The 25,141-nt window shown below is 47.0% G+C and overlaps 2 protein-coding genes across 3 annotated transcripts in view; one reads left to right on the top strand and one right to left on the bottom strand.

The window, feature by feature from the left end:
- The window catches only part of GLP2R (glucagon like peptide 2 receptor), a 114,495-nt gene that overhangs the window by 62,269 nt on the left and 27,085 nt on the right, over window positions 1–25,141 (top strand). Inside the window, exons 7-9 of the mRNA XM_014573579.4 lie at window positions 2,640–2,799; window positions 12,220–12,280; window positions 18,399–18,468. Coding sequence (XP_014429065.1) covers window positions 2,640–2,799; window positions 12,220–12,280; window positions 18,399–18,468 — 291 coding nt within the window. The remainder of the gene's footprint in view (window positions 1–2,639; window positions 2,800–12,219; window positions 12,281–18,398; window positions 18,469–25,141) is intronic.
- Window positions 9,193–25,141, bottom strand: part of GAS7 (growth arrest specific 7) — a 247,939-nt gene continuing 231,990 nt past the window's right edge. Inside the window, exon 15 of one of the 2 annotated variants that reach the window (XM_075903566.2) lies at window positions 9,193–9,230. The gene's annotated coding sequence lies outside the window, so the exon portion shown is untranslated. The remainder of the gene's footprint in view (window positions 9,231–25,141) is intronic. The other variant, XM_075903569.2, reaches the window with a different exon arrangement.

The raw sequence follows: 25,141 nt of genomic DNA, 5'->3' as shown, positions 1-25,141 counted from the left end.
GAATTCTATCAATTGACTTTGATTCTTATCTGCTTTGTTTTAACTACCCAATCTTCAGATACTTATTGCTTCCCTCTAACTCCCTGTCTGCCACCCCCCCTCCTTTTTTCCTCTCCCCCCTTCCCTTCCCTTGTACTATTTATTTTGGGCAGGGGACTAGATTTGATGACCTCTCGAGGTCCCTTCCAGTCCAAGTATTCTATGATTCTATGAACATCCTAAACTCATAACTCTGGTTATCTGAAGAAGTGGGCTGTGCCCGAAAGCTCATGATATCATCAACATGTTTTGTTAGTCTATAACGTGTTACCAGGCTTATTGGATAGTCAGTCAAATAGTCGATTTCCATCCCCCCTACCTCCTATCAGATAAAGGCAGCAATGGGGGTGAGGGGAAAAAAGGAGTACTTCAAAGCGGCAGCACTGCACAGCTGAGCTGGGAATCAGATGTGTTACACTGCCACTTTGAAACTCCAAGGCAGCATTTCAAAGGAGCAGCTGCCGCACAGCTGATCCCTGACTCAGCTGTCTGATGCTGCCCCTTTAAAATGCCGCCTCCACATTTCAAAGGGGCAGCACCCCACAGCTGAGCCCGGGATCACGTGTGGCACCTGCTCCTTTGAAACGCCGCCTTGTGCTGTACAGTGCTGCCCCTTTGAAATGCTGAAGTGGCGTACAAAGGGGCAGTGCTGTGGAGCCCAGGATCAGCTGGAAATGCCACATAGAGCCCGAGATCCGTTGATCCCAGGCTCTGTTCAGCATGCAGTGCAGCATGGAGCCTGGGGTTAGCGGAGGACTCTGAGTCCCCTGCTGACCACAGGATCCATGAGGGTGCTGTGGCTTTGAATTTCACAAGAGCCCTCACTGGGGACTTGTGTACATTTCAAAGCAGGCACTCCTGCGTGCAGCCCGGAGTCAGGGGGACTTCCTGCTGGCCCCAAGCTGCATGTGGAGTTCCACATTCCTCCTTTGAAATGTACAAGAGTCCCAGCAGGAACTCTTGTACATTTCAAAGGAGGAATGCAGATGTACCTATCGACTAGTTGATGGAAATTCCATCGACTACTCAACTAGTCAATTAACCACAGTTTAACATTCTTAAGAAAGCTATCACCTAATTTCCCCCTACAGATTCCATTTTTATATGTAACTAGCAGGTGAGGCCTGTCGTTGACCAAGCAAAGTCATTTTGCATAGATCAGTGTTCCTCAACTTTTTTTTATAAGTTACTCCTTTTTCAAAAGAAATATATAAATAAATAAATTGTAAGTACCCCCAGTACTTACAGTGTTCAGACACACCATTTTTTTTCTACCATTGCAACACATTTGTTTAAACAACTTAATCGTAGCGGGGTGGGCAATGAAATTTTGGGGTGTAAAAAGTACAAAAATAATAAAACACTGGAAAACTTAAAATAAAAATTCAGTTTTCTCCAAACTTCAGTTGTTTTGATGTACTCCCTCAGACTTCTCTTGAGTTCCCATAAGGATACTTGTACCACTGGTTGAGAAACACTGGTATAGATTTCACCTATAGGAAAGTTCAAGAAATGAAATCTTAATAACAAATTCTATTACATGTGCTTGCAAAAGGGAAGTAAAAGAACAGTTTTAAATTTCTAGGATTTCAACTTTAAACATTCATTTTATTGAATAATTATCATACATAATAAAATTGAATCAGAAACTTATAAAGCTTCCATAACTCTAATTTGAATTATATTTTGATTTGTAACAGTACAATTTTTCTTTGTACTAAAATGATAGTTGAATAAGTGACTCAAGTTTAATTTTGTTAGCAAATACTTTTATGAATACTAATAATAGAAGTCATGATTTTTTTCCAATGAAAATAAAAATTATTTAAACCTTTTAGCTAGCATATTCCAGTGTAAAAAGGAGTGCAGTCAGCTAATTTAAGTGGCAGTGGTTTATACAAAATTTGGTATCTGTACGTAATCACAAAGTATGACTTTATTTTGCACAAACAAACAAACTCTTCAAAATATATAATAAATTGAATGAAAATCTTCATTTAAAAATATGACACTGCTGCAGAATTCCTAGTAGGAATAAGGGATCTTCCGGAAAAGGGTTTATTTTCCACAAGAAAATAGGAAAATAGGAATAAGGGATCTTTCAAGTAGGAATAAGGGATCTTCCGGAAAAGGGTTTATTTTCCACAAGATCCCGTCTAGATTGGCGCTTTTCTCCGGCAAAACCCCGAGCCGGAAAAAAGCGGCAGCCATGTTCATGCAAATGCCGCGGGGGATATTTAAATCCCCCGCGGCATTTGCAATTCCGACTGGTCTCATTAGCATCCCTTTTCCGGAAAAGGGTGCCAATGTAGACACAGCCATTCTGATTAGATGATCTTGGCTGTAGATTACATCACAGGTTTGCATCTATTCCTAGTAGCACACAACAGGAACCTCATCAAGGAAGGAATAGAAATGTCAGGCTAGCACTCTAGCAGGTGCCTGACTAAACCAAATGTTTATCAAAAAACTGTATTACTTTTCAAAGGATATAAAATATTACATAGGAACAACAGAATTTTCTCAGAGATTTTACAGCAGTACAATGTGTAATGTTTTTTTATTATTATTAAAGTCTTCCTGATGTCTTATTTCTACAGATTTTAGCCATTTGCAGGACTTCACAGCTTTCCTTGCATTACTTTGTTGGTGCAAATTATTTTTGGCTTTTAGTTGAAGGAATTTATCTCCACACATTATTGGTGACTGATGTGCTCACTGCAAGACTCTTGCTGCAGAGATACATTGTCATAGGATGGGGTAAGTAAATAATTTCAGATAAGTTCTCTCTAATTTTCTGTCAAAAGATAAATGCTAGGTAAATAATAGGTTTTGGTACTCTTGTGAATGAAAGAGAAAAGAAGATTATTTGCTTGCTCATGTTTGAACTCCCTGAATGTCCCTGTGCAAATGAGCTGCCCAGAATTGATCATGTGATCATAATGTACTTTGTAACAATATAATATATAATGTCCAGCAGATATCTACACACACTGGAAATGAATAAAGTCCTCCTCTGGATTCCACTCTCATCTTCTCCCTTTGCTTATCTGCACAGGAGAACATAGCTGGCCCTACCGTGGCCTCTATAAGATATTGTGGGGGGTACCACTACCCCCCCGATATTATCCACTTTTCATAACAAGAATGTTTCAGTACATAAAAGAAGCAGAAAACCCAATTCTTGCACTTTCTGTCAATCAAGTATTAAAGCCAAACCAAATTTTCCATTTAATACATCATATTATGACATTTCCCAAAAAAGTCTCAATTTATTATAATCACTCTTCGTCTACACATTATAATGGAATGTGGGGCTAAATACTAGAGTTGGCATCAGCATTTCTATTGTAATGGGAATGATGAAATTTTCAGGGTATGTCTACACGATAGCATTTTATGGGAAAAAAATACTTGCGTTCACACTGCTAATGCGTTTTTTTCAATAAAAAAGTCGAATGGAGAGATTTTTCCAACAGCGGCAAACCTCTTTCTTTTCAGAAAAAGGCATGTGGGGGCATGGAAAAGGGAGGGGTTGTTTTGTTTTTGTTTTTTTAAAGAGGCCTCCAGGTAATCACACAGATGCCCTGGTGGCCACTCTGTCCAAACTAATCAAAGCTGTACAGTTCCTGCCTATGGCCAGCTTTTAAAGCTGTAGACACCCGGGACAAGCCTTGTGGCAAGAAGCCAGCCCAGACAGCTGCACCTGTCCGTGCAGCTCTCCCTGCTGCTCACATTTGGACCACATAGCCCAGCCACAAGCCCCCCAAAACCTCCCTGGCTCTCACAGGGAGCACCACCAGGGCTCCCAGGACACAGCCAGGGGCACAAAAAGGCATGTGCCTTCATGGTCCAGAGCAGAGATTCTGTCCCTCCTGGAGCTGCAGGGTAAGGAGGAGACCCTGCAGGATCTCCACTCCTGGAGGCGGAATGCGGGCATATACGGATGAATGGCCGAGGCTCTGGCCACGAGGGGCCATCCCCCCAGGACTCTGGAGCAAGTGAGGAGCAAAGTGAAAGAGCTCTGCCAGGGCTGCGCGAGGATCAGGGAGCATAGCTCTGCCCCTATTACCAGTAGTTCTACCAAATCCTGGGAGTGGTGCAGCCTTTTCCTCATTCGTGGTGGACTTGGGGCTCGCGATGCCCGTTGTCACCTGTGGGGGGGGTCAAGGATGCAGAGAAGGAGGACAAGGATGAGCTGCTGGAGGAGGAGGAGACAGCCAGCATGGTCACCCTCATCCTGGAGCCTGTACCCCAGGTCCTGGATGTCTCGCAGGCATCCTCTGAGGGCAGGGAGGGATCATCAGGTGAGTGGTCTCACTTTGTCACACACACAGGGCCAGGGTTCACAGGCGTAGAGGGGCTGGGGTATGATCGTCACTTGGCCTGCTCAGCCTGGACATTGTGCTGCCCTCCGTGTATGTAGAAACACGTGCTGCGCCAGTCTGGGCCGCGTGGCCTCAGGAGGCAGCCCCGAAGCTCCACTGGGCTTCTGCTCACAGGCTCTGGGGACACCATGCACACGTCTGAGCTCTGCAGGGGGACACCCTCCCACTACCAGCCACCGTTGGAAGCAGGCTGGGGACAAGGGCACATGCACAATCCCACACAGACCGAGGCATGTGCACAAAGCATATGGGCATGCCTGCATGCACGACGCCACCCACTTCCACAGACAGCACTGCCAGAAGCAGATGTAGAAGCGGACCCCATGGAAGGCCAGGCTGCTCCAGGCCCCACTCCCATCCATGGGAGCCCAGTGTGGATGGACACTTCCCTTGCCTGCTTGTCCGTGGGACGGGGAGGACTGAAAGCAGGTTCCATTGTGCAGGCCACACATGGCCTTGCTCTGGCCTGAGGACTGTTGCTCACTGCTCACAAAGGAGGGCACAGCTTCAGGGACAGTGTCTGCATGAGTGAGTGACTGCCTCTCCCTCTTTATTCTCCACAGCCAGACTAGCCATCACGGACGCGGTGATCGCCATCTGAGGCAGCTGCCCAATCCCAGAGAAGCCGCAAGCACAGGAGGTCCACGAGGACCTCATAAGGGAGCATGTGGCCACCCTCCACAACAGTGGTCCCTAACGCAGTGCCCGCGGGCGCCATGGTGCCCACCGGGGCATTTGTGTGCGCCCGCCGACAAGCTGGGCCGGCACTGCGCGCGGCGCACTGGAGGCACTGGCCCCAGGCGCATGACACGCACCGGCGCCTAGTGCGCGGCGCTCTGGCGGCCCCAGTCCCAGGGCACATGCGGGCGCGCGGCGCTGGTGCTGGCCCCAGGCGCGTGGCTCGGGTGGCGGTGCCGGCCCCGGGTCCACGGCACAAGGCGCTCGGGCGGCCCCGGCACTGGGGTACGTGCCGGCGCTGGGTGCAAGGGCATCCCCGCCCCTGGCGTGCCCCAGGATGCGCAGCCCCACCCCCCCAGGCGCCCGGCACGTGAGTGGCCCCACCCCCTGGGCGCCCAGCACATGAGTGGCCCCGCCCCCCAGGCATCCAGGAGCCTCTAAAGGTTGGGGACCACTGCTCCACAACATGCAGCAAACCCTAGCCCAGACAGTCCGGGATGATGCCCACTGGTGGACCCGCATGTAGGATCAGCTTGTGCGGCAGGGCGAAAATGTTTGTGCCATCATCCATGAAATGATGGCACACCTGGCTCCAGTCCCTGTTCCTGCCCCCCCAACCTGCTATGAGACTATGCCCTGCCCCTGCCATATCTTACCCTGCTCCAGCCCCCCCCACGCCCACTCACCACTCTGTTCTACCAGGCCCCACCCACCCCTGGGGGTACCAAGGTCCCTGGACCTGAAGCAGCAACTGGGAGTGCCCAGCCCTGAGCCCTCACGCCTCCTTGCCCCATCCAGGTTCTCAGCCCCCACCACCCCAATTCCTTTTCTTATAAAAAAAATAAAGTTTTTGTTTTTCAACTCAGAATTGGTGTCTTTATTGACTGTACAGGATAGGGAGGGTTGTTGTGGGAAAGGTATAGGAGGGAAAGGCACAGGTCCCGAGGGGAGAGGCCCTGGGGGACAGTTACTGGGTCCTTGAGAGAAACTCTCCCTCAGGGCCTCTTGGATGCGCACCCCAGCCTGATGGACCTGGGGGATTGCATCTGTGTGCGGCTGCTCGAAGGCCCTTCCTTCCCGGGTGGCTTCTGCCCCACCTTTCCCCCTCCCCCCAGTAGAAAGGCCTCCTCCTTCTTCTCTCCAATGTTGTGGAGAACACAACAGGCAGAAACCACCTCCGGGGTGTTGTGCCCCCCCACCCCCCTCTCCCGCCAGCCAGCAGGTCAAGTCCTGGCCGAAAGACGACATCCTCCAGGATCTCTGCTCTAGAACCTGGAACGCCATCTACAGCCAGATGGCTAACAGCCTGGCCATGAAAGGCCACACAAGGCCTCTTGAACAAGTCAGGAGTAAGGTGAAGGAGCTGTGGCAGGGCTACGCCAGGGTGAGGGCGTGTAGCTCTCGCTCTGGGGCAGGACCCCATGCCTGCCCCTATTATGCAAAACTGCATCACATCCTGGGAGGCAGTGCAGCCCCTTTCCCATCCATGGTGGTGGACAAAGGGATGGAGATGCCCATCATCGCCCCTCCCAGGGGTCCTAGCCCAAGAAGAGGAGGAAGAGGACAAGGAACTGGAAGAGATGGCCTGCACCATCACCCTTGAGCCTGTACCACAGGGCCTGGATGTTTCCCAACCATCCTCCAAGGCCGGGGAGGGATCATCAGGTGAGTGCTCTTTGTTTTTCACACTCACAGGGTAGGGGGTGGCAGGTGCTGAGGGGATGTAGTGCAATCGTCACAGGACTGGCCCTCGTGGAGGCACATGCAGTACCAGTCTGCCCCACATGCCCCGAGGCAGTCCTGGGCTCTTGTTCAAAGGCTCGGGAGAGGGCAGACACACTTCTGACCCCCAGGGGAGACACCATTCCACCACCAGCCACTGCTGAAAGGAGACTGGGGACACACCCGCACACAGACTCTGGAGTGATGCACATGGGCATGCCTGTCCCAAGGACAGCACCGCTAGGCGCAGGTGTGTGTGCAGTTCTGATGGAAGGTCAGGCTGCTCGAGGCCCCTCTCCCAGCCTTGGGATCCCAGTGTTGATGGACACTTCCCTTGCCTGCTTGTCTATGGGCCAGGAGGGAGGGCAGTATAGTCCTCTGAAGACCTCTGGGAGGCAGGGGCCTGCTGTCCAGGCCGCACATGGCCTTACTCCCAGGACATCACCTGCCTCTGCTCTGAGAACTGTTGCTCTTAGCTCACTGATGAGGGCAAGGCCTCAGGGACAGTGTCTCCAGGGATAACTGAACACCTCTCTTTAGCCTCCCCAGCCAGACCAGCTGTGACTGTGTGGTGATCACCAGCTTCTGAGCAAGTCGCCTGACCCCAGGGGAGCAGCAGGCATTGGAGGGTGCATGAGGACCTAATGAGTGACCACGTGTCCATCCTCAGTCACAGGCAGCAGCCCCTGGCCCATGAGATCCTGGACAATGCACAAGGGCAGGCCCAGATGTGGACCAAGCAGCTTCAGCAGGGCCACAACAGCTGTGCCACTATCCAGGAGATCATGGCGTACCCAACTCCTGCCCCTGCCCTCCTGCCATGCCTGACACCCTTCCAGCTCCCCCCTCCTGCCTATCCCCCTGTTTTCCCAAGACCCTCGCCCCCTCCACCCACCCCTGGTCACTGAGGCCCACAGATATGAGGTGGAACTACCACCTGAGCCATGCACCAGTCTCAGCCCCAGCTCTGAGCTTCTCCTCCCCCTGCCAAGGTTCTCACCCCCCCCCCCCGGCCAGGTTCTTGGCCCCCACTCCCTCCTTCCTAGTTGAGCCCAAATAAAAAAAAGCAAACAGTTATTTTTTTTAAAAAAGTTGCTTTTATTTTGTTTGTAGGGAAGCGAGGTTGTGGGGAAAGGGAGGGGTGGTTGTGGGAAAAGCAGAGAGGGGCAAGGCACAGACCCCTAGACTGTGTCTAGATTGCAACCCTTTTCCGAAAAAGGGATGCAAACTAGACACATCACAATTGCAAATGAAGTGGGGATTTAAATCTTCCCCGCTTCATTTGCATAAACATGGCTGCCGCTTTTTCCGGCTCGGGGCTTTGCCGGCAAAAAGCGCCAGTCTAGACGGGATCTTTTGGAAAATAAAGCCTTTTGTGGAAGATCCCTTATTCCTGATTTTAAGAGGGATAAGGGATCTTCTGGAAAAGGCTTTATTTTCCGAAAGATCCCCGTCTAGACTAGCACTTTTTGCCGGCAAAGCCCTGAGCTGGAAAAAGCGGCAGCCATGTTTATGCAAATGAAGCGGAGAAGATTTAAATCCCTGCTTCATTTGCAATTGCACTGTGTCTAATTTGCATCCCTTTTACGGAAAAGGGGTGCAATCTAGACACAGCCCTAGGGGGGAGGCCCTGGGGAGAGTTACTGGCATCCGTCAGAGAAAATCTCCCTCGGGGTCTCCTGGATTCGCACCCTCAGTTGATGGGCCTGGTGGAGGGTAGCTGTGTGTGGTTGCTCCAAGGCCCATCCCTCCTGGCGGGCCTCTGTCCCCCCCCGCCCCCCCCCCCCCGGAAGAAGGCCTCCCTCTTCCTGTCAACAATGTTGTAGAGGACACAACCGACTGACACTACCGGGGGGATATTGTGCTTCCCTCACATCAAGGCGGGTCAAGAGGCATCTAAACCATGCCTGCAAGCAGCCAATGGCACATTCTGCCTGGATGCGGGCCCTGCCCAGGCGGGCAATAAAAGTCCCTATTTGGGTCCAGCTGGCTGGTATACGGCTTCATTAGCCACAGTATGAGGGGATTGGCTGCATCCCCCACAGTGCACTCTGGCATCTCCATGTCCCTGACTCTGACGTTGCGCTTGAGTAAGAAAGTGCTAGCCTTCTGCTGCTGGCACAGGCTGGAGTGGCAGAAGACATGGGCATTGTGTGCCTTCCCCGACTAGCTGATGAAAAAGTCACCAAACTGTCTGTGGTGGTCAATGAGGGCCTGCAAGACCCTGGAAAAATATCCACTGTGGTTTATATACAAGGTGGCATGGTGTTCTGGTGCATGGCTGGGGAGTGTGGGTGCCATCTATCCCCCACCACACTTGGGGACGCCCAGGATAACAAATCCGGCCACGATGGGGTCCAGCTCTCCCAGGCGCAGCAAGACAGTGTTTATGGCCCTCACCATCTGCAGAAAGAAACAAATAAAGACTCAAAACAGAGCAACAAAGGGGTTGCGTGAGCCCTTAGGAGGTCCCCTCTCCCCCACAAACACCCCAGGAATTAACCCCCTATGAAGCCTGCCCTCCCTGCAGGACTGTGTGACGGCAGGACTGCAGAACCCCCGGGACAGGGCTTCCCCCCACCACCCACAGTCCACCTCCCCCCGTAATCCTTAGGGGCCCCTTTGCCAATACTTCCCCTCTCCCTCCAGGGACTGCAGCCCACATGGGGCCTAGTAATCTATGAATGGACATAGAAAATGAGCAGGGTGGGGTTTTTCTAATTTGGGCACTATGAAGAAACAGTCATTGACAGTAGGGCTACAGCTTGACAGTTCAGATTTATGATACATTACAAGCATATTGCACCACCCAGGAGGGCATGGCCTGTCAGAGAGGACAGAACGAGTGCTAAGAAAATGATTCCAGGGTAGCCTCCTTGACGAATAAGAGAGGTGCTATAATTATTTACCTGGGAACAAGTGTTCCTTTAAATACTTTGTGAGGCCACTAGTGGCATTCATCTTGTTCTATGGCTGAATCTTCAAGGCTCCACTCAGAGCAGCACCTTGTATTTAGTTAGGCCTGACATGTTTGTGTACATTTCGTAACTCAACTGGCTCTGAGAGGAGTCTTTATATGGTCCTTGTTATGGAAACAACAAACGCCAAACAGGTGATTCTCACTGTGTAATTTCCTGAGATGGTTGTAATGCTTCTGGGGTACCACCCAGAGTTGAGACATGCTTTGCCACAGGTTTACAACAAGGGTTGGCCGTTTGGTCTTGCCTGCTGTAGCTCATGTCCCTGAAAGCAACAGCTTCTGCCACAATCAAGCCCTGACTTTCAGATCGCTGCAGATCTCACCCTTTCTGTGCAGGTAGTGATAGACTCTCACCAACTCCTAGTGCTCAAAACAGCCCATGCCATTTCCAGGCAAGCTGTGCCTGAGGACACAGCGTACACACTGCTCCACTGGTACAACTCACAATCAACAGCTTTATAATAATGCAGCACTACTAGAGTATGGCTAGACTACATGGCTCTGTCACCAGAGCCATGTAGTTTAGTTTACTAGACATACCCAAATGAAGCCGCGATTTAAATAATTGCGGCTTCATTTACATTAAACTGGCTGCCACACTGTGCCGGGTTTACCGGAGCGGTCGACAGAGTCTTCCCTGTAGACCGCGGAGAGTCTAGACTGCCCCGCTGTGCCGGGACAGCACGGCAGCCATCATCATATAAATGAAGCCGCGATTATTTAAAGCGCGGCTTCATTTGGGTATGTTTAGTAAACTAATCTACATAGCTCTGGTGTCAGAGCTCTGGAAACTGAAATGTTTACATATATAAACAAAACTTCAAACACAATTCTGAGTCTACACTTATTAATGGTTACTTTTCCTATTTAAGAGAGATTTTCTCCCGAAGATTTTTTTCTTTGACAGAGCTGCTGGTTTTCAGTCAAAACCAGGATCCAAGCTTACATGAGCATGCCATGTCTTTCAATGAGATACTTCCATGAAAGGATCACAAAATGTCTTATTTGTTCCTCCAGCTATATAGCCCTTTGCAATGCACTCCAGCTGTTTGTTCTTTAATTTATTCTTCCACATTGATTTTTGCATCCTCCATTGGTGCTCTATGCTTATGAAGATGCCAGTGTAATGACTTGCAATCCTTAATTTACATCAAAGACATGCTGGCTGTGTCTACACTGGCGCAATCTTGCGCCAAAGCAGCCACTCTTGTGCAAAAAGTTGCTGCCTGGCTACACTGGCCACAATTTCTTGTGCATGTAAACTGACGTTCTACTGTATAAAATCAGTGCTTCTTGAGCAAGAACTATGATGCTCCCGCTCAGGAATAAGCCCTCTTGCACAACTGTTCTTGCACAAGAGGCCAGTGTAGACAGGCAACATGATTTTTTTGCAAAAGAAAGCCCTATGGTTAAAATGGCCATCAGAGCTTTCTTGTGCAAGAGAGCATTTACATTGGCATGGATTCTCTTGCCCAAAAATACATCTCTTGTGCAAAAGCACATGCCAGTGTAGACGCTCTCTTCTGGAAGAGTTTTTGCACAAGAACTCTTCCGCAAAAGAGTTCTTGCGCAAGACGCTGTGGCTACGTCTAGACTGGCCCCTAATTCCGGAAAAGTCATGCAAAGCAGGTAAGTCAGAATAGGGAAATCTGCGGGGGATTTAAATATCCCCCGTGGGATTTAAATAAACATGTCCGCTGCTTTTTTTCCGGCTTGGGGAAAAGCCGGAAAAAAGCGTCTAGACTGGCGCGATCCTCCGGAATAAAGCCCTTTTCCGGAGGATCTCTTATTCCGGAGGGCTTTATTCCGGAGCATCGCGCCAGTCTAGACGCTTTTTTCCAGCTTTTCCCCAAGCCTGAAAAAAAGCGGCGGACATGTTTATTTAAATCTCGCAGGGGATATTTAAATCCCCCGCCGATTTCCCTATTCTGACTTACCTGCTTTGTATGACTTTTCCGAAATTAGGGGCCAGTCTAGACGTAGCCTGCCAGTGTAGAAATAGCTGCTTTGTCTGTCAGAATACCTGCTTGTCAACTCTGCCTTGTTACAAAGTTTAAAATATATTTTCAGTAGGTGTACATAAATCTTTATATAGTGTTACCATTTATTTCACCATGATATTAATGACTAGTATATCACCATCTTTCATTTGATATCTTACTATTTCTGGATAAATACTAGGAAAACAGTGTGTTAGATATAGTGAGCTTGTCAGACATAATTGGAAACATTTGATGAGTCCAAAATGAACTCTTTGTCATCCAGCACTGAGGATTTCTAAGAGTCACAATGATCCTGAAAAGAATGAAAACCATTATGTAGAGGATCATCAAGCACAGCTGTCGTATGTCTATGTTTTGTATTGAACATCTTGAAAACCTAGTTCTAATCTGCCCATTTTCTTTCCAACAGTTGTTCCAGTTCTGTTTGTGGCCCCCTGGGGCATAGCCAGAGCAAAATTGGAAGACACAGGGTAAATTACTATATAATGATAATCTTATAAGATTGATTAAACCTGTGGCCTACTAATCATTTTGTTGCCCTTTTCTGTACCTCTTCCATTTCCAATATATTTTTTTGATGGGATCACTTTCACCCAAGCTGCCTTCCACTTTCAAATTCTCAACCAGCTCCTCCCTATTTGTTAGGATCAAATCTAGAACAGCTTCCCCCCCCCCCCCCCCCCCGGTAATTCATTCAACCTTCTGAAATAAAAAGTTGTCTCCAATGCAGTCCAAGAACTTATTGGATAGTCTGTGCCCCTCAGTGTTATTTTCCCACATATATCTGGATAGTTGAAGTCCCCCATCGCCACCAAATCTTGGGCTTTGGATGATATTGTTAGTTGTTTAAAAAAAGCCTCATCCACTTCTTCCATCTGGGTAGGTGGCCTGTAGTAGATGCCTAGCATGACATCACCCTTGTTTTTAACCCCTTTTAGCCTAACCCAGAGACTCTCAACACTTCCGTTGCCTATGTCCATCTCCACCTCACTCCAAGCGTGTTCATTTTTAATATATAAGGCAACACCTCCTCCCTTTTTTCCCTGTCTAGCCTTCCTGAGCATAGTTCCAGTTGGAAGTATCAGAATAGCTGCAAGTGATCCGAGGAAAGTTTCTGGTTTGGCACAGTGAAACTCAGCACCGAGATTTGCTCACACAAGAGTGTGCGCAGGTGGGGGGCAAATCTTTGATGTCATCTGAGATTTCAGGACAACCAGGAATTTTCAGTATCATCTCTGAGATGCCAACATTGCCAAAAGTACCAGAGGCTTAGGAGACCTTCTGTAATGCCAATAATCCAGGGCTATGTCTACACTGGCGGGTTATTGTGCAAGAACGGCCGTTCTTCCACAGTGTCCATACTGCCCACCTGCTCTTGCGCAAGAAGGTTTACAGTATAGCATGGTAAGTGAGGGCTTCGTGCACAAGAGCTACACTCTTCTGACAGATGTAAGCTCTCTTGCACAAGAGCTCTTGTGCAAGAGGGCAGTGTGGACACGTGGCAGGGGTTTCTTGCGTAAGAAAGCCCAAGGGCTAAAATGGCTCTCAGAGCTTTCTTGTGCAAGAGAGTGTCCACACTGCCATGGATGCTCTTGCGCAAAAGTACATCTTGCACATGGCAGTGTGGATGTGTTCCTGCACAAGAGTTCTTGCACAAGAATACTTGCACAAGATGTTCTTGCACAAGAAGACGCCAGTGTAGATATAGCCCAGGCGAGTCAACATCCTCAAATACTGGTACTGGCTATTTAAATACAGTGATACAGACCTCCTGCATGGAGGCTTCAGCTCCACTGTCTTCATTCCTCAAAGGCAGGAAAAAAGAAAATGGGCCCATAAGAAGGCATAAGCCTCAGATCCTGAGCCTACCAGAAAAAGAAAGAGGGAATCATGGGTTGGTGCCAAAACCTGTGCTCCCAAAATCTCTATGTTCGGGATACTGCTCAGTTCCTCAGAGACCATGGAAACTGCCTGTATTTTTAATCAGCATTGCACTGCTTGGTCCATGTAGTATGATTTTCTTTCCTCAGAGGAATTGTAAGAGGGAGCTCTTCTTGCAGTAGAAAGGAGATGCTCTATGTGGTGAGTGTCAGGTCTGAGAGCTGCCCACTTTATCTTCAAAGGGCCTGGGATGGGATATGGAGCTATCACACTTCAGTGTGCAATCCAGACCAATGAGAGATTGTGTCACCTTCTGTCCTGTAACTCTGGTGCCTAACCGTGCTTTGCTGGTGTAACTCCCAACCTGGGCCACTCACAAACAACCTACCAGCATGCAGGTAATACCTCAGGGCTGTGTCTAGACTGGCACGTTTTTCCGCAAAAGCCAGCTGTGTACAATGGCCGCTTGAATTTCTGCAAGAACACTGACGATCTCATGTAAGAAATCAGTGCTTCTTGCAGAAATACTATGCTGCTCCCATTCGGGCAAAAGCCCTTTTGCGCAAAAGCTTTTACGCAAAAGGGCCAGTGTAGACAGCTCAGATTTCTTTTGCGCTAAAAAGCCCCGATCGCAAAAATGGCGATAGGGGCTTTTTTACGCAAAAGCGCGTCTAGATTGGCCACGGTTGCTTTTGCGCAAAAGCATCTGTGCCAATCTAGACACTTTTTTCCGCAAATGCTTTTAACGGAAAAGCTTTTCCGTTAAAAGCATTTGCGGAAAATCATGCCAGCCTAGACGTAGCCAAAGTGTCTTTGTACAGCTACAGCCCTGACACAGAAACTCTGATCCAGCGGCCTGTCAACAATTTTCCAGTCACACTCTGGCTTCCACCAGCTTTGGCCACTGATTGCTAGGTGGCCCTAACACAATCCCAAACCCACATTTTCATGAGTTCTGCAATGTCCAATCCTTTCCTGTGCAGTTCAGATATTGACCTGTAACTTTAAACAAGTTACTAAACAGTCCAGTTTAAACCCAGCAATGGATTATTTTATATTAAACATAAGACAAGTTTATTTAACTACACAGGAAGAGAGATTTTAAGTGCATACAATTATAAAGTATTGAGGTCAGAAATGATTACAAACACAATGAAAAATAATTTTATGCAGGATCTACTCTAGAATTCCTGCAACAACGTGGCTCTCTTTTCAGATTCCCTCTTTCTCATTACTATGGATAAGATGTTCAAAAGGAGATATAAACATAGAAATAAAGATAAAACATTTTCTAGTAGCTAAACTTACAAGCTAGATTTGTTTTAACATGAATTCTTTACCACATGTTCCCAGCAATATTGCTGACCAAATTCTCAGGTCAGGGTCACACCCAGATCCATGGGTTGAGTCCTTTGTCTTTTTAAGTGAAAAAGAGAGAGGACGGAGGATGGGGTGCTTTGGGGCCTCACTTTGTAGTCCAGTCAACCTTTGAAGTGGATTCTTCTGAGTATTATCTCTCAAAACAACGTTTATTCAAACAATAAAGAAGGTGATGTGGAATCTGGTGGGAAGCTCCATGCTTTTTCTTCTCCCCGTGTTTGCTGAAAAATGGCTTTGCATTGTGTACTGTCAATTTCCCCCTCGTGCTGTCTTGAGCCCCCCATTTACAACTTACATATTAATTGAGATAAACGTACATTATTTTGGCTAGGAAAGACCTGTTTAACCAGGACTTGTGGATCTGAACAAGCGCTTACAACATCATGAAGGAGGAATTCATAATTTTACATATAATGCATACAGATATATGTCAGTTTAATATTATTGATGAACAAGTTACTAGTTTTCAGATAGTATCAGAGGGGTAACCGTGTTAGTCTGGATCTGCAAAAGCGACAAAGAGTCCTGTGGCACCTTATACACTAACAGATGTCAGATCTGACAAAGTGGGTCTTTGCCCACGAAAGCTTCTGCTCCAACACATCTGTTAGTCTATGAGGTGCCACAGGACTCCTTGTCGCTAGTTTTCAGATGACACCTCACAAGGCATATTTTGTACTAATGTTATTACAATGATGTTCAGAGTGTGAATTCAGAGGTGCTCTTAAATCACAAAGGTCCACCTGGACAGCTCTCAGGACCCATAATTCCGTCTTCTCTGCTAGTTCCCACCAAAGCTGCAGTATTAGGACACTGTAAGAATTTCATGCAGGATCTTCTCTAGAAGTTCTGCTCAATATGGCTCTCTTTTCAGACTTCCTCTCTCTCATTATGAGGGATAAGATGCTCAAAAGGAGATATACACAGAGAAATAAATATAAAACTTTCTAGCAGCTAACCTTGATACGTTAGATTTGATTCAATATGAATTTCTTACCACACGTTCCCAATCTCACTCCTTGCTCTGCCAAGGACCCCAGGCAAGCACTCCTTTCCTCCAAAGACATCTCTGCCTGAATCAGCTAGGGAGAAATTCCTTTAGTTCATATTACTAAACTCCCAGATACCTTCTCTGAGCCTAGGGCTGATCTTAGAATGCCAGATGCTGTGGCGTGCTCCCACAGTGACCAGGCCACCTCAGCATCCCTTTCTCCAGTTGAGGATAGACCTGGTATCTATACTGTGTCTCTCTGATGTCTTCAGACATTTCCAGTGCATAACTGTTGCCTATGGCTGGAGCGGCTGATGTTTCAGATGGGAGGGCTCTGAATTAATACAGAGAATTCTTTCCAGGGTCTGGCTGCTGGGTCTCACCCACATGCTCCAGGTGTAATGGATCACCATATTTGTGGTTGGGAAGGAATTGTCACCCAGGTCTGATTGGCAGAGACCCTGGAGGGTTTGTGCCTTCCTCAGCGGTGTGGGGCATGGTTCACTTGCTGCATCCAGTCTGTGTTCCCTACAAACCCTCTCTCCATAACCTTCTTCTATGATGCTGCTCATGGAGGAAGTGGGTTCTCTTCTGAAGAAAAGGACCATCGAGAAAGTTCTGGTAGGGAGGAAAAAGCATTTATTCCAGCTCTTTCCTTACATTGAAGGCTGACAAAAATGGAACTCAACATGGGCCTAAGAAATTTGACCAAATACAATAAGATGTTCAAGTTCCCATATACTAATGCTGGTGCACTAGAAATCCTAGCCTCGCAGTGCAAGACTGGATTGGGATTTTCAGTATGAAAAATGTCAGCTTCCATATAGCAGTCAGGCTGTTCTATCACAAATACTTAATTTTTTTGGGGGGGGGGGAGGGTGCGGGGGGGGGAAGGTGGGGGAGGTAGGAGGACAGGCATTTTTACTACAATGTTCTACCCTTCACGTTTTCTGTTGCTGCAAAGGTGTTTACAATGTCTTGCCTTACAAACAGCTTATTTGATATATCAGAAGTCCTTGTTTTCCCTTGCCATGCCTGGACAGCCCAATAGACCAGTTCAGCTGCGTGTGTCCAGAGTGGTGTCTCAAGCAGCAAAATAAATCCGATGTACAGAAAGAGAAGTTTCCCTACAACGGAATAATTTCCCATAGGGTTACGTCTAGACTGGCATGATTTTCCGCAAATGCTTTTAATGGAAAAGTTTTTCCATTAAAAGCATTTGTGGAAAAGAGCGTCTAGATTTGCACGGACGCTTTTGCGCAAAAGCACTTTTTGCAGAAAAGAGTCTGTGCCAATCTAGATGCGGTTTTGCACAAGAAAGCCCCGATTGCCATTTTTGCCATCGGGGCTTTTTTGCGCAAAACGGTTCTCAGTTGTCTATACTGACCCTCTTGCACAAAAGCATTTGCATAAGACGGCTTTTTCCCGAGCGGGAGCAGCATAGTATTTGCGCAAGAACACTGACAATCTTACATTAGATCATCAGTGTTCTTGCGCAAATTCAAGCGGCCAGTGTAGACAGCTGGCACGTTTTTCTGTAAAAGCAACTGCTTTTGCAGAAAAACTTGCCAGTCTAGACGCAGACTAGGAGTCTGTGTCAGGTGTCTTCTGTAGTCCATGTAAGAGTAGCGAGAAGGTCTCCTGTGGATTTTTCTTTCAGATTCAAGCAAAGAGCTCCTTTATGGCTTTCCTCCTATTCCATTAGTCCCTGCAGAAATTGGAAAAATATAACCAGAGAGGAAGTAGCTTTTATTAGTTACTCCAGCCTGGGCCAAACTGCACTGATTGTTGTACTTCCTGGAGTTGTCACAGCAACTTCCATATTATCCAACAGTTTGTTAAGAAGGAGGCCATCGGAGAACTGGGCCTGTGCTCCACCTCAGGGTACAGCTTGGGCCTTGGGACTGCAGTTGTCACCGACTTGTCTCACTATGTGGAGGGGCAGGACAGGCTTTTGCAATCCAGGAAGTGCCCATTTTTTACAGAGGATGCCATTTCGCTATGTTAGCAAATTGGCTGCCAGTCTCTGCATAAGCTCAGCCACCTGACAGTGGTTTGAGAGCTGTTCATGGGGCTTCCCAAGGGTGTGTTTTGGTGAGGGGTGCTTCTGAAGCCTGCAGCATATGGCATTTTATCCCAAGAGCGTGAAGCAACAGACTCCTAAAATTGTAATTATTGAAAGTATCTTCTCTCAAATTGATTCTGTTGTTTTTAAGGAATAGCAAATAAAAATATTGATGCTTGTAAAATACCCTTTAATCTTTCAATATGATTGCTGTGTTAAAATTCTCAGATTTGTTTTGAGGAATCTAATTATATTTTAAATTAATCTTTAGGTGCTGGGCAACACATGACAATGAGGGAATCTGGTGGATCATCCGAGGGCCAATGTTATTTTCCATTGCAGTAAGGATTATTTTTTGTGTTTATATATTATACAGGTATGACTGTCTATTTTTATCTTTCGAAGAAATTTTATTCTGGCTGAGATGATTATGAGAGCCAAGGTGCACTTCAGGTAAAGGCACAGTCCCTCTCCAGAGAATCTACAACATGAAATGAGAATGATAAATACAAAAGTCGAGCAAGGGACAAGTACTAAAATACTAATGTCCAGTAGGACATGTGAACTTGAAGAGTCAGTGAAATCAGCTGCTTTTCATTTCATTGTTTATTTGGGGTGGGGGATGGGTTCTTTCTACAAATTCATCACTAACTTTGCAGAAGTTCTGAGAAAGGACCGAGTCAATCTAGACAGTTCTTAACAGGTGTTTGTCTGGCTTGTCCCTAAAAGCTTCCAATGAAAGTAACACAACACAAGTACTACCTTCCAGGTGTTGCTTTCTCTGTGTGGATCAGTTAGCGGTACACATCAACCCCTGAATCATCCAAGTCTCCTTCTGGGCTGCTCACCCCCGATCCAATGTAGACTCATCACATGGACATAAAGAATTAGAAGCTTCAAGGAGTAGCCGAGTTAGTCTGTTCAGGATAAACTTAAAAAACAACAAATGGTCTGGTAGTACTTTATAGATAAACAAAACATGTAGATGGTATCATGAGCTTTCGTGAGCATAGCTCACGTCTTCAGATGACCAGAGTTTGAGTCATCTGAAGAAGTGGGCTGTGCCCACAAAAGCTCATGATACCATCTGCTGTTGTTTGTCCATCGAGGTCGATGAGGACCACCCAGTGTCATCAGTTTAGTTGGGGGTAGGTTCGGAGATGGCTGATTAGTCCAATCCGAGCCCGAAATTGATGGTTACAGTGGGGACATGAAAGATCGGACTGCCGACCGGAGGAAGAGAAGATACCATCCCTAGACTTGCGAAGAAGACGTTTCTCCGCAGCATAACGCAGTCTCTTTTGTTCGTGGGCTATTGCACCATCATATATTCGTCTGCGCCAGGCGGAACGATCATCAGCAATACTCTCCCAATTTCCAGGATCTATGTTACAGTTCTTAAGGGAGGCCTTAAGGGTGTCTTTGAATCTCTTCTTTTGACCTCCAAGAGATCGCTTGCCGTGTTGTAATTCACCACAGAGCATCTTCTTGGGCAATCGATCATCGGACATGCGCACAACATGGCCAGCCCCTCTGAGTTGTGCCTTGCAAAGCATGGTGTGAATGCTTGTCATATTAGCCCGTAGAAGAACATCAGTATCTGGAACTTTATACTGCCATCTTATCTTCAGCAGTTTCCGTAGACAGTTCAGGTGGAAGTGATTCAGCTTTTTCGCATGACGACTGTATACAGTCCAGGTCTCACAAGCATAGAGGAGGGTGGGCAAGACGACCGCTGAATAGACTTTTAGGTTGGTCTCAGTCTTAATGCCTCTTTGATTCCAACATTAAGTTTAAGCCTTCCAAAAGCTGCACTGGCTCTAGCGATTCTAGTATTCATCTCCTCGTCAATGTTGGCTGCCTTCGATAGAGTGCTGCCAAGATATGTAAATCTGTCCACATTATCGAGTTTCTGGCCATTGACAATGATGGATGGCTCAGTGTAGTCACAGCCAGGAGTGGGCTGATGCAGAACCTTGGTTTTTTTGGTGGAGATCGTGAGGCCGAAGCTCATGCACGCTGCGGAGAATAGGTTCATGCAGTGTTGCATGCCTGCTTGCGTACCTAAGTTGAGGGCATAGTCATCTGCAAATAGAAAGTCACGAATGGTCTCGACCTGAACCTTGGTTTTGGTCTGAAGCCTCCTCAAGTTAAATAGCCTTCCATCAAAATGGTAGCGCAAGTCGATCCTAATATTATTTTCTCTAAAGGCATCAATCAGCACAGCAGAGAACATAAGGCTGAAGAGACTGGGGGCCAGGACACATCCCTGTTTCATACCGTTTGTGACTGCGAATGACTCTGAATAATTGCCACAATCTTGGGCTCTGGCAAGCATACCATCATGGAACTGCTTCACCATTTCAATGAAGGTGTCTGGGCATCCAAATTTGGCCATAATCTTCCAGAGGCCCTCATGACTGACAGAGTCAAATGCTTTAGTTAGATCCACAAAGACAATGTGGAGCTGGACATTCTGTTCTTGACACTTTTCTTGTAGTTGTCTGGCGGCAAATATCATGTCAGTAGTACCTCGTCCCTTCCTGAAGCCACACTGACTTTCCGGCAAGAGACCTTGGTCAAGGTGCTGTGTGAGTCTGCTTAAAAGTATTCTGGCAAGGACCTTTCCTGCAACACAGAGCAGAGTGATTCCTCTGTAGTTGTCACAAGGGTGGCGATTTCCCTTGCGCTAGTATAGATTAAGAATAGTCGCATCTTTGAAGTCTTGAGGAACGCGTTTCTGTTTCCTCATCTCACAGAACATTTCAGTAAGCCTCTTAATTAACTTGGGTCCACCAGATTTATAAATTTCAGCTGGAATAGAATTAGCTCCAGGAACTTTACTGTTGGAGAGCAATTCAGTGGCCTTTCGAGTTTCCAGTACTGTTGGAGGATCAGCCAGGCTTTTGTTGATCTCCACCTGAGGTAGGCAGCTTATTGCCTCCTTGTTGATAGAAGAGGGCCTGTTAAGGACATCAGCAAAGTGCTCTGCCCAGCGATTAAGGATCTTCTCCTTATCAGTGACCAATAGGAAGTGGGAAGCATATGGCCACATTTCTCAATCCAAGCAGGAAGGGGCATGAGCGAGACACCCTACAATGCAGAGCCAAGATAAAGGAATTCTGGCAATTGTACCCTAAGGTGAAGGAGGCAAACCACTGGTTTGGTGCTGCACCCAAGACATACCATTTTTATAAAGAACTGGATGCAATCATGGGTGGGGACCCCATATCCACAGGCAAGGACCCTGTACATACTTTCCATAGCACAGAGGCAGCAGAAACAGATTTAACCCGGAGGACGAATTTCTTGATGAAGAAGTAGAAATGGACAAGGAGGAGAGGCTCACTGTCAGGCCACCCTCTACAGCAGGCAGCAAAGAACTGCTCTGAAGTCCCAAGGCTCAGGCTGAGTATCAGCAGCAGCTGGATGTGGAGCATGAAGCAAAGGAAGAGCTGCAGGGTTAAGCTGCTCTGTTGCAACAGGGCAAGGCGGACACAGGGCAATAGGAGTCTGTGATTCTGTGAGCTGACTAAGCCCTGCCTTGGTCACTATTATGTCCCAACAGGGCTTTGATGAACACATCTATCTATAGCATCTTGCAGGGAGATGCTGTTGAAGCCTTTCCTGAAGTACTTATTTTCTCATGGAGATTCCATGGCAGGTCTGCTGTTTCACCATCCCCATGTTATGACACTCAAACCATCCTTCCATCTGTGCTGCTGGTACCAAGGCAACACAGAGTTGTGCTGCATAAGGAGCAGGGTGCCCCGCTTGCATCCAGAAGCAGAGCCCAGGTTTGCCTGCTAACCTTCAGTAGGGAAACACCAGCGGGTTTGAACTAGGGAGGATAATGAGGGCAACCAAAACTGCAAATGAAATGAGGGATTTAAATATCCCGCACTTCATTAGCATGCTCCCGGGCGGTCGCCATTTTGGAAACTGACTAGCCTGGAATAACTGTCCGCGTCTACACGCAGCAGTGAAAGGGAAGTTCAAAGTAAACTCCTAACTCAAATTAGCTCATTCCATGTTCCAGCAGGACCCGGTACTGTCTAGACCATCCCTGATAGATGTCTATCTAACCTGCTCTTAAATATCTCCAGAGATGGAGATTCTATAACCTCCCTAGGCAATTTATTCCAGTGTTTAACCACCATGACAGATGGGAAGTTTTTCCTAATCTCCAGCCTAAACCTCCCTTGCTGCAGTTTAAGACCATTGCTTTTTGTCCTATCTGCCGAGAACAAGGAGAACAATTTTTCTCTCTCCTTCCTGTGACATCCTTTTAAATACCTGAAAACCGCCATCATGTCCCCTCTCAGTCTTCTCCGTTCCAAACTAAACAAGCCCAATTTTTTCAGTCTTCCTTCATAGGTCATGTTCTCTAGACCTTTAACCATTCTTGTTGCTCTTCTCTGGACCTTCTCCAATTTCTCCCTGTCTTTCTTGAGATGTGGTGCTCAGAACTGGACACAATACTCCAACTGAGGCCTAATCAGCGCAGAGAAGAGCAGAAGAATGATTTCTCGTACCTCACTCACACCACTCCTGTTAATACATCCCAGAATCATATTTGCTTTTTTTGCAATAGCATCACACTGTTGACTCATATTTAGCTTGTGGTCCACTTAAGACTCCTTAAATCCCTTTAATCAGTACTCCTTCCTAGACAATCACTTCCTATTTTGTGTGTGAAACTGTGTTCCTTCCTAAGTGGAGCACTTTGCATTTGTCTGTATTCATCCTATTTACCTCAGACCATTTCTTCTGTTTCTTCAGATAATTTTGAATTATGACCCTACGCTCCAAAGGAATTGCAACTTCTCCCAGCTTGGTATCATCTGCAAACTTCATAAGCGTATTTTCTATGCCAATATCTACATCATTTATGAAGATACTGAAACAAACTGGTCTCAAAACAGACACCTGTGGAACCCCACTTGTTGTGCCCTTGAAGCAGGAATGTGAACCATTAATAACACCTCTCTGATCATGATTATCCAGCCAGTTATGCACTCACCTTATAGTAGCCCCATCTATATCGCATTTGCCTAATTTATTGATTAGAAGATCATGCAAGACCATATGAAATGCCTCACCAAAGTCTAGGTATACCAGGTCCACTGCTTCTCCCTTATTCACAAGACTCGTTATCCTATCAAAGAAAGCTATCTAATTGGTTTGACTTGATTTGTTCTTTACAGATCCATGCTGGCTGTTACCTAACACCCTATTATCTTCCAGGTGTTTGCAAATGAATTACTTAATTCATTAACTATTTCACTAGGAGGGTGGTGTTTGCTTAATTACTTGTGCCATTATATTTCCTGGCACAGAAGTTTTCTGGGTTGTTCTTATTTCCCTTTTTATAGATGGGCACTAGATTTGCCCTTTTCCACTCTTCTGGAATCTCTCCTATCTTCCATGATTTTTCAAAGATGATAAAGGTTCAGATACCTCCACTATCAGCTCGTTGAGTATTCTAGGATGCATTTCATCAGGCCCTGTGACTTGCAGAATCTAACTTTTCTAAAGGTATGTCTACACTAGCCCCCTAGTTCGAACTAGGGAGGCTAATGTAGGCATTCGACATTGCAAATGAACCTCGGGATTTAAATATCCCGGGCTTTATTTGCAACTTCCCATCCAGGCGCCATTTTTAAATCCCCCTAGTCCGAACTAACTGCCCGCGGCTACACGCGGCAGTTAAACGTTAATTTGAACTAAGTCCTTAGTTCGAATTAACTGTTACACCTCGTGGATAGAAAGCTGGCTAGATTGTCGGGCCCAACAGGCAGTCAACAGGATGTCTGGTCGGCGATTGGTTTCAAGTGGAGTGCCCTAAGGATAAGTTCTAGGGCTGGTTTTGCTCAACAGCTTTATTAATGACCTGGATGAGGGGATGGATTGCTTTCTCAGTAAGTTTGAAGATGACACTAAGCTAGGGGGAAAGGTAGATAGGTTGGAGGGCAGGAATAGGGTCCAGGGTGACCTAGACAAATTAGAGGATTGGGCCAAAAGAAATCTGATGAGGTTTAACAAAGACAAGTGCAGAGTCCTGCACTTGGGCCAGAAGAATCCCAAGCATTGTTACTGGCTGAGGACCGACTAACTAAGTAGCAGTTCAGCAGAAAGGACCTGGGGATTATAGTGGATGAGAAGCTGGATATGAATCAACAGTGTGCCCTTCTAGCCAAGAAGGCTAATGGCATATTAGAGTGCCTTAGGAAGAGCATTGCCAGCAGATACAGAGATGTGGTTATTCCCCTTTATTCAGCACTGTTGAAGCCACATCTGCAGTATTCTGTCCAATTCTGGGGTCTCCACTACAGAAAGAATGTGGATGTGTTGGAGAGGGTCCAGCAGAGGGCAATCAAAATGATTAGGGGACTGGAACACATGATCTATGAGAAGAGGCTGAGGGATCTGTGCTTATTTGGTCTGCAGAAGAGAAGAGTGAGGGGGGATTTGATAGCAGCCTTCAACTCCCTGAAGGGAGGTTCCAAAGAGGATGGAGAGAGGCTGTTCTCAGTGGTGACGGATGACAGAACAAGGAGCAATGGCCTCAAGTTACAGTGGGGGAGGTCTAGGTTGGATATTAGGAAAAACTATTTCACTAGGAGGGTGGTGAAGCACTGGGATGGGTTCCCTAGGCAAGTGGTGGAATCTCCATCTCTAGAGGTTTTAAAGTCCCAGCTTGACAAAGCCCTGGCTGGGATGATTTAGTTGGGATTGGTCCTGCCTTGGGCAGGCGGCTGGACTCAATGACCTCCTGAGGTCTCTTCCCGCCCAAGGATTCCATGATTCTAAAGTTTGGAGGATTATTGTGGATTATTCAACTGAACATAAGCTCCCAACGTGACTTTGTGGCCAAAAAAAGGGCCAATGTGATCATGGGATATATAAACACAAACATCTTTTAAAAAAGCAGAGAGGCTTTATTGCATATTTGGCCTAGGGATAGTGGAGCATGGGAAGTCTCCTCCCCCACCAGGGGCATGGGCACCTAGA

Source organism: Pelodiscus sinensis, chromosome 20, assembly GCF_052426305.1.
Source record: "Pelodiscus sinensis isolate ZL-2025 chromosome 20, ASM5242630v1, whole genome shotgun sequence".
Classification (NCBI taxonomy): Eukaryota; Metazoa; Chordata; order Testudines; family Trionychidae; genus Pelodiscus; species Pelodiscus sinensis.
This window is presented reverse-complemented; position numbering and strand designations above follow the sequence as displayed.